The 9215-nt window shown below is 47.4% G+C and overlaps 1 protein-coding gene across 2 annotated transcripts in view; it reads right to left on the reverse strand.

Annotated features, from left to right (window-relative positions):
• Positions 1-231: 231 nt before the first annotated feature.
• Positions 232-9215, reverse strand: part of KCNJ6 (potassium voltage-gated channel subfamily J member 6) — a 99718-nt gene continuing 90734 nt past the window's right edge. For both annotated transcript variants that reach the window (XM_008635292.2, XM_017736340.1), the window contains exon 3: positions 232-1469. In XM_008635292.2, coding sequence (XP_008633514.2) covers positions 1144-1469 — 326 coding nt within the window. In that variant the 3' untranslated portion in view covers positions 232-1143. The remainder of the gene's footprint in view (positions 1470-9215) is intronic.

Consider the following 9215-nt stretch of genomic DNA (forward strand, 5'->3'; position numbering starts at 1 on the left):
TTGTTTTATATTTTGTGTAGCAAACGACTCTGCTGAAATCCCACGGTTTGGGTGGGGAGGAGGGAGGAGATTCCCTGGATATTGCACAGTGAGGATAACACCTCCACACGACACATGCTCGCTCTATGAAGAGTATACAGGAAATTCTGGTTAGCCATGAGTTTGCCACAGCCTAAATTTTCCGTTGAACTGCCCCCAAAAAAAGAGTAACCAGGAAGGGTTTTTGCCTTATTTGTAAACATTTTCACAGTATGTCAGGAGTTCTGGTACAATTCCTCTACCCTGCCCTCTCCCAGACTTTATGGCTTTTTAGAGTGAGTGAAACGCTCTGTTTGGCAAACAGTGAGGTACTCTAAATAGCTGCCAGTCTGGTACGCTGAAGAAAATGTCATGCACTAGAAGAGTCAGAGAGGGGAGGCAAAAAAAACCCAACCCAAATTAAAATCAATAGTACACTCCAAATATTTGAAGAGAAATGCCTACTCGATGGGTAGTTAGTTTTTGCATCCCAATATTTCTAGAGCTCTGTTTCTAAACCTACATTAATTACACAGCTGTGTACATTATTTAGAAGTTCTTTACTACAGTACTTTTGTACATGCGGTGTTTATTACTAAATGTAGAGAGAAATAGTTACATAAGGCATATGTACAGGATCTGTGGGGTTGCAGGTCCCTCTGCTCACCTTCCTCTTAAAGCTGCAAGGCCCATTCCACTGTCACCCAGTCTGTGAAACTGTCCTGAAATACAGAAAAACCACAGTCAAGGCCCATTGCTTTGATGAACATTAACGAGTCTTTCCTCTGAAATCCCCTGCATGCATTTCCTTTGCATTCAGGGATTGGTTTTTGTGTTGTTGATGTGAATAAACCTGGAGGGCTGCACTGGAGAGGTGCCATCAGTCCCTGCCAGGGGGAGATTCCACCATCCTTGATGGGTGTTGCAGCTTTAACCCACGCCTTTGCTGACTCTGGTGATCTCTGGGGTTGAAGTTGGGCGGGGATTTCGCATCTATAGAGTTCATTTTCTGGGAGTTACCAATAACAGGAAGAGAAAAAAATTAAAGGCGTGTCGCAGGAAGAAACAGGGAGCAGAGAGGGAGAAGACAAAGGAGGTGGTGTGGCCCTGGTTTCTCCGCTGGTTCTACACTTTGGACTCATTCTCCAAGTTGGCCACATCACCGTTTCTTTCGTTTTGGTCTTCTTGGTTCTTTTCCTCCTCCTCCGTTTCCAGCTCGGCGTGTTGGTCCAGCTTGCTGGAAACAGACCAGGTCAGGGGCAGTTCTGCTCGGCTGGCCATCTCTGCCAGCTCTTTGGCACTGTAAACGGGGGTGTTGGTCTCATAGGTTTCATGAAAACTGTTGTAGTCAACCTCATAAAAGCCATCCTCCAGCGTGAGGACGGGCGTGAAGCGATAGCCCCAGAGGATCTCGCTCGTGATGTAGGAGCTGCGAGCCTGGCAGGTCATCCCTGCAAGAACAGAGAAGGAACAAGTGCTGTAATCAGGACCCACTGCTTCCCCAAGTCTTTAATTTATTCTTTTTTCTGTCTGTAAGAAGGCACATGCCAGGACAGAATGAGGTTTGACATCACACGAGGTGGAGCTTAGCAATCAACTTCAGGTGTATAAGCTGAAGTGCTCAGTCTGCCAGCGAAGATTTTAATAATAATTTCTTTGTTAGACACTGTTCTTCTGCCTGGGTTTCACCAACTCACCTGCTGCTGGGTCTCAGGTGGTGTGGGCAGTGCCCCTGCCTGGCACTGTGCCATCCTCTGTCCCCTGGCTGTCACAAACCCACACTCAGCACGTGCCCAGGGTGACAGGAATTGTCACCAAAGCTTCCCTCTGCTGGAGCCCACCCCTCATCCTGAGATCCAAGGGGTCCCTTGGCTCCCCTGAAGGTGGGAGTCACCTTTTGGTTACTCTGATCTGAGAGCTGGGCTGGTGGGCAATGCATAAACACCAATAAAACTCCGGAAGGATGTTGGGATAGTGTCTGGAGTGGAACTGGGATAACTGGGAGTAATTCCTTTGTTTCATTCTCTCCCCACAAAAATACTGTGCTTTGTTCAGAGGTGCAAAAAAGAGGTGCTGATCCAAGCCCAGTGCACATTCCAGAGTGTCCTCTAGGTGAAGAAATTCCTGGGAATGGCAGGGATCTGTGACTTGGAACCTGCTCCATCCCAGAACCTCAGGGAAGCACTGCAATAAGATACTGATGCTCAGGAGTGGAAAAACCCAGGAAAAATGGGTTACCTGGCATCCCAGGCAGAAATATCAGGAGAAATGAATTTAAGAGGCCAAAAATGATGCCAGCTTTGATGGCTGCAGATTGTTAGCTTCGTATTACTAAGCTGGACAGTATATATGGAATATTTAGTAAATGAAATTGTTTAAGCCCTGGACAAGCCTGCCACACATCAGTTATTTAGAAGGCAATCATAAACAGTTAAAAATAATGAATTTAGAGAGCACAAATGGCAGGCTGTAGAAATGCCCATTGTGTCTCTGCACTGGTGACATCATGGAAAGTCACACGGAAGGGTCCTGTGAAGAGGCAGCGCTGGGAGTTTAATATCCCAAATCTCTTTCAGGGCTGTGAAGACTGTTCCAGGTAATTCTGCCCTCATTCTTTCAAGCCTCCTCTCCCAAGTTCTCATTTCTTCCTTCTGGTGGCTGAAAACTGCTGTTTCTCCATATTCTCACTTACAACATCATCTTTAGGAAGATATTTACCAGCTGTCACCACACTGTGACACTGCTCCAGTGTTTCCCTGCCCTTCCTGCAGTTCCTTGGACCCTGTGGAATGTTGATTTACAAGGAAAAATGTGGGAAAGCTGCTGCTCTGGACCTCCCTGCTGCAGCCAGGCAGGAACACCACCTCAGTTCTCTTTCTTTAGACCTGACACAAATATTTAAGCCTTCATTTGTCTCTTTGTTCTTCCAGGACAAGTTGCATTTCAATTCCCAAGAAACGCACAAATGGAAATACAAAGATCTTCCCATTTTCCTCCTCTTCCACAGGTGGGAAGGGTGGGAGGAGACCAAGGCCTGTGACAAAATCACCTCTTATGTTGTTTCCTGTGTGATTTTGAGTTCTAAAGGATGTTTTCTTTCCTGTGAAATCATGGAGGGAAAGGAATGTGGGAGCTCACAGGGCACTGTACTTAACAACAACCCCATGGAGCTCCAGGCTGGGCAGAGGGGCTGGAAAGCTGGGAAAGGCCCTGGGGGTGCTGCTGCCAGAGGCTGGACACGAGCCCAGGGGTGCCCAGGTGGGCAAGAGGCCACTGGCCCCTGGGCTGGATCAGGAATTGTGTGTCCAGCAGGAGCAGGGCAGGGATTGTCCCTCTGTGCTGGGCACTGAGAGGCCCCTCGAGGGCTGTGCCCAGTTCTGGCTCCTGCAGGAGAGCCCTGGAGGGGCTGGAGCGTGTCCAGGGCAGGGAAGGGAGCTGGGAAGGGGCTGGAGCCCCAGGAGCGGCTGAGGGAGCTGGGAAAGGGGCTCAGGCTGGAGCAAAGGAGGCTCAGGGGGGACCTTGTGGCTCTGCACAAGTCCCTGACAGGAGGGGGCAGCCGGGGGGGTCGGGCTCTGCTTCTCATGGGTCAGGGATTAAAAACAGGTTTGTCAATTACTCTGATAGATCCTAATTTCCACCGCTTTCTAAATATCTGGCAGTGATGTGGGAGTTGGGCTCTGCTCCCAGGGAACAGGGACAGGATGAGAAGAAATGGCCTCAAGCTGTGCCAGGGCAGGCTCAGGGTGGACATCAGGAGGAATTTCCCCATGGAAAGGGAGCTCAGGCCTTGGCAGGGGCTGCCCAGGGAAGTGCTGGAATCACCATGCCCGGAAAGCAAGAACTCGGTGATCCTGCTGCTTTGGTTAGGAAAAATTGCTCTGCCTGGTGGGAAAGAGGAGGGACAATTTTCTGCAGAAATCAAGAAGATTAATTGAACTGTGTTAATTGAACTATGGTTTACGGCTCATAAAAAACAAAGCCTCCTCTGAAATGTAGATCTCCATTTTTAATTTAGGCTCCTATTCAGCAATGATTTAATTCCCGTTCCTTTTCCACAGCTGGATGAAGCACTTTCAGAGCTAGAATGGAAGTTAGGATTTTTCAAGTCAGTGAAACTAAATTATGGGGATTGAGTGGAAGGAGACTTTTAATTTTAGGCAACCAAGCTAACTTGGCTTTTTTTTTGTTTTATTATTTATTATTATTATTAAAAATTGTTATTGTTTTGCTTTTAAATGGGAACAAAAAAGATCTTTGCTTCAACAAGAAGCTGGGACCTTGCTCCTCTCCAGAGCAGTGGCTCCTGTGCCTGGATGGGAGTGTGGCCTCTATTTATTTCAGGATGCCCTGCCAGAAGGTTCCTTTGCAGCAGAAGGAAAGGTGTTATTAATGTATATTAATTTATTAATGTTTGCCCCACACAGCCTAAGAGAATGACAGAAGAAATTCCCCACAGCTGTTGCTGAAAGGCAGATAAGGTTCACCCCCACCTCTGACTGATGAGAATTAATTACAAAGTCGATGTCACTTCTGGCTTTATTACTCTTGAGATGTTGCCCTGTGCAGAAATTTGGAGGTTCCTGCTGTCTGCTGCTATTCAGTCTCAAGCTTTGCTCTGTCTCACAGTGCCACAAGGGTTTGCTGTGATGACCCAGAGTGACCTGATGCATTTCCTCGGAGTGCACTTAATTGAAGATTTCCTGGTGGCTTAGACAATAAAAGGTTGTGTCAGGCACTCTTACCATGCAGTGTTCCCCTTTGGGATGGGAGCCATCAAAAGTAAACCACTTGGAAAAAATCAGGGGAAAAGGTTGCTTCAGAACCATGGGATCAAATCCATGTTTGGGCTGAAATGCAGGGATTTTAGTGATTTTCCAGCCCTGCAGTTTGCACACAGGGACAGCCTCATTCAGCTTTCGTTTTACTCAAGACAGGCCCTTTTTTACAACATCACCTTTTCTTTTCAAATTCCATTTCTGGGATAAAAAAAGGGCTCTCAGTGAAATGAGGGGCTGAGAGTTATGGCTCACGACTGGCTGCACCTCTGTGACAGTCACAGCGATTTCGAGGTTTGGCAATTTGCTGCTGGCACTTGGCAGGGCCAGGCAGACTTTCTGCTGCACTGAATTATTCGGGATATCCCACAGGAACGGCCTGTTTTCAATCATTGCCTGGGAATTCTGCCTCACACTTCAGCCTGGAGTAAGACTCAGCAGCAAATTGTGCATGGAGCATAGGGGTGTCCCTGTTTCTGGGGTGAGTGGGGTTTCACTCATGTGCAGGAGGACAAAATTTGGTCTGGGGTCTCCATCTGGGAGCTGAGATTTCCTCGTGCCTGTGATGCTACTGTTGAATTCCTTTCACCCAGTCTGTATCCATAAGAGCCTTTGCTGAGCTATCACTGCAGAGGTTTTGATCTACTTTGCAAAAAGTTCACTTGAGTCATGAGAACCTTTTAAAACCAAACAAAAACATGAAGTTCTTGCCCCTTATTAATTTCTGCAGCCTCTGTGTTCTCATGATGGAGCTGTGGGAATCAGGAAGCAGGAGAGGCTTTAGAGCTGAGTTTTCACCTTGTCTGGGGCAAGGGGGAGAAGATGAGAGAATTTTATTCAATCACTGTGATCAAAGAATCCCAGAACAGTTTGGGGTTGGAAGGGACATCAAAGATCTTCCAGTTCCAACCCCTGCCATAGGTGGGGAGTCTTCTCTTAGATCAGGTGGCTCCAAGCCCCAATGTCCAGCCTGGCCTTGGGCACTGCCAGGGATCCAGGGGCAGCCCCAGCTGCTCTGGGCACCCTGTGCCAGGGCCTGCCCACCCTGCCAGGGAACAATTCCTGCCCAATCTCCCATCCAGCCCTGCCCTCTGGCACTGGGAAGCCATTCCCTGGCTCCTGGCCCTCCAGGGCTGTGTGAAAAGTCCCTCTTGCAGAAAAGTCCCTCTCAATGACACCAGTACTGAGGGAGTTGGAGGAACGTGCACCTTGTTTGTAGCTCCAGGAAACCCAAGTGGATTCCAGCTTTGCATCCAAGCCCTGCTCCCGTGTTTGGGAAGGATCCCCAGCGAGGCAGAGCCGTGCTCTCTGCCCCGCTGACCCTTTGCACGCCGATGGATTTGGTGAAGGATTTGTCACTCTGCTATTTTTGGGTGTTCTCAAGAGAATGAGAAAGCAACGTGGGCTATCAAAAACAAGCCAAAGGCTTGGAGTCAAGACCCCCTGCTTGATCCCTCAGTTTTCCTGCAGACACTGTGTGGGCTTTGGCAAATCCCCCAGCTTTGCTGGCTCCGTTTCCCTGCTGTGCCACCAGGAACATGCTGAAATGGAAAAGCAGGAGATGTGCTGGCAGTAGATTCTCTTCCTCCTCTAGAATTTTTTCGCTGTCAAATTTGTACTAAACAGTTCTCCCTGGTGTGAAAATTATTGCCTCAAAAAAAAAAAAAAAAAAAAAAAAAAAAAAGAGAGAGATTTGGAATAAAGTCTCCAGAGTGCCACCAAGTTGGTGTCAGAAACAATCCATGGGCGTTAATTGGTCCTCTTTAATCAAGCTAAAAAGAAGGAAGCAATAAGTCATGTTGGAGCCTGAATTCACTGCAGTATTTTAAAGCTGGGAGCATAAAATCATCGAATTTAGGTACAGCTGACAATAAAGCCATGGTAGTTTCAGTTTATTTGAGTTAACACCCCACAAATATATATTTTATATTTTATACGTATATAATCTCCCGTTCAGAGGTAGCAAAGGGGAATTCCCAGGGGTTCTGATAACTTGGTTCCAGGCACACCTGGAAATTGGATGTTTATCTCACCCTGAGCAACGTCTAAACCTCCTGAAAGAAGTAAAACTGCACAGGTGCCTGGGAGCCTTTTAAATATTTTAAATATCTTTGCTTCAGCACATCTGAGGATCTGGGTGTGAAACCCTCGTGCTGTGGGGGTATGAATGGTGTGGGAGAGGAAGGGAGTGAGGGCAGATGTTTTTTACTCTTACAAGAATATAAGGAGTTAATTTTGCCGGGTTTTGTTTGTTTTCTTTTTCCCTTTTTAATGTTAAAACTGGCGTGGTTTATTTTTCTTCCTTGCAAAGGATCCGTGTAATTTGATATTTCTATTTTCACGTCTCTTACTTAATCAGCCTGAGGAGCAGATCACTATATTTGAGATTTTATTTGCTGACACCATCTGTGAATGCAGCTCAGGGGTCTCCGTGGTAGCTGAGGAGGGAGCAGGGACCAGCTCAATCCAGAAAATCCAAATTTCCATGGAGTGAGTGGGCTGGAGCAGCTGCTCTGACCACCCCACCCTGTAATAAAATCACAGCTCTGCAGGAGAACACGCAGATTATCAGCTCCCATTTGCACAGAGATGAATATGCAAAGGAAACTGAGCTGATGAGAAGCCACAATTTCAAGCCAGTTGAACTTTCTGACACTCTCAATTCTACTTCTTGCTGAAACAAATAACAGGCATGAGAAAAAAATGGAGTTGATATTAAGTTAAATTCTAAACAAAGCCCAGCGTGAATCAAAGCATTCTGGTTTCATTCTGACTTCTTCAAATGTGATGTATTGTGTAATGCAACACCTAAATAAGAAAAAAATGGACATGCTTTAGTCTTTTACAGACTGTTAAAATAAAAATTCCCCCCCCCCCCCCAGCAGGAGATTTCAATGCCAGCAAAGTGATATTTTCCAGTGGCAAAATGCTGAATTAGAAATGTTTGATTTACTTGGTTACTGTTTCTCCTATCAGGAATTAAATACTGGGTAATTTGTGCTAATTTCTTGCTTTCTGACAAGTGTACCTGGTGAGGCAGAAGAGTTTGTCTGATCCAGCCTCAGATGTGCTGCCACTTTTAGCAAACAGTACCAACACATTCTCAATGAACTGCTTGTAAAGAGATGGTAATTTTACCAAAAAATTACAATTTTACCGCAAAATTACAATTCAGCCAATATTTAACCTATATTTAGCCTCCTATTCAGGCCGTGCCCAGCAAATCCTGATGTGGCTGAGCTTTGATGTTGTTTTTCAGCTGATCTTTACCTAATGGGTGATAATTACATTTTTCTGTCACCTAAATCTGGGAAATTTCTTGTATCCAATAATGCCTGACCAGAGAGGGAGAAGCTTGTTCCAGCGCTGGCACTGGGAGTCCTTGGGAATGGGGAGCTCAGTTCAGAGAAGCTGGAACATGAAGTGCCAGGATTTTGTGCTCTGCTCTGTGTTTGGATACATTTATAAATCCAGAGCTTCCTCAGACATCGGATCAGCACCACACAAGAGATTTATTTTTCCTACTGGGTGCCCACCACAGGGGGATTTGTGGGAATTGTGGTTAAAAGAAGCTGCAGCTCCGCTTTCCAAAGTGCTGAGTAAGGAGAAGACCTGTCCTGACCTTTTAAAAATATATTCCTACGAATCCAAGGGCTTTCTCCTGAATCCTGCAGATGGGATGTTCTCCCCTGTCATGGTACACTGGCATCCTGGTCCACAATTCCTTGACAGCCATCCAGGAACAGGCAGCAAGGCTCTGGTTCCAGCTGCTGCCTCCCTGGAGAAGGGTCCTGCGGGATTTTTCACTAAGCAGTGTGAGCTGAGGCACCAGCATGAGGGGCTGAGAGCATCCTGGGTGGATCTGGATGGAGCTGAGAGCATCCTGGGTGGATCAGAAGCAGGTTCCTCTCTCTCCACTCCTTGCTGAGGAGGCAGGAGATGGGAATTAGGCACATATAAAATACAACTAGGAAGTGAAGAATAAAAAACTCCTGACCCAGAAATGAGCATTTGCATCCCTGAAAGCCAAATGTGCCCTGGGCTGCTTCCAAAGCAGGTGGGCAGCAGGAAAAGGGGGGACTGTGCCCTGCTCAGGTGAGAGCCCACCTGCAGAGCTGCCCCAGCCCTGGGACCAGCACAGGGAGGACGTGGAGCTGCTGGAGAGAGGCCAGAGGAGGCACCAGGATGAGCAGAGGGATGGAGCAGCTCTGCTGGGAGGAAAGGCTGCGAGAGCTGGCATTGTTGAGCCTGGAGAGGAGAAGCTTTGGGCTGAGCTCAGTGTGGCCTTGCAGGGCCTGAAGGAGCTGCAGGAAAGCTGGAGAGAGACAATTCCCAAGGGCTGGAGGGCCAGGAGCCAGGGAATGGCTTCCCAGTGCCAGAGGGCAGGGCTGGATGGGAGATTGGGCAGGAATTGTTCCCTGG

Source organism: Corvus brachyrhynchos, unplaced genomic scaffold, assembly GCF_000691975.1.
Source record: "Corvus brachyrhynchos isolate BGI_N302 unplaced genomic scaffold, ASM69197v1 scaffold434, whole genome shotgun sequence".
In the NCBI taxonomy this organism is placed as follows: domain Eukaryota; kingdom Metazoa; phylum Chordata; class Aves; order Passeriformes; family Corvidae; genus Corvus; species Corvus brachyrhynchos.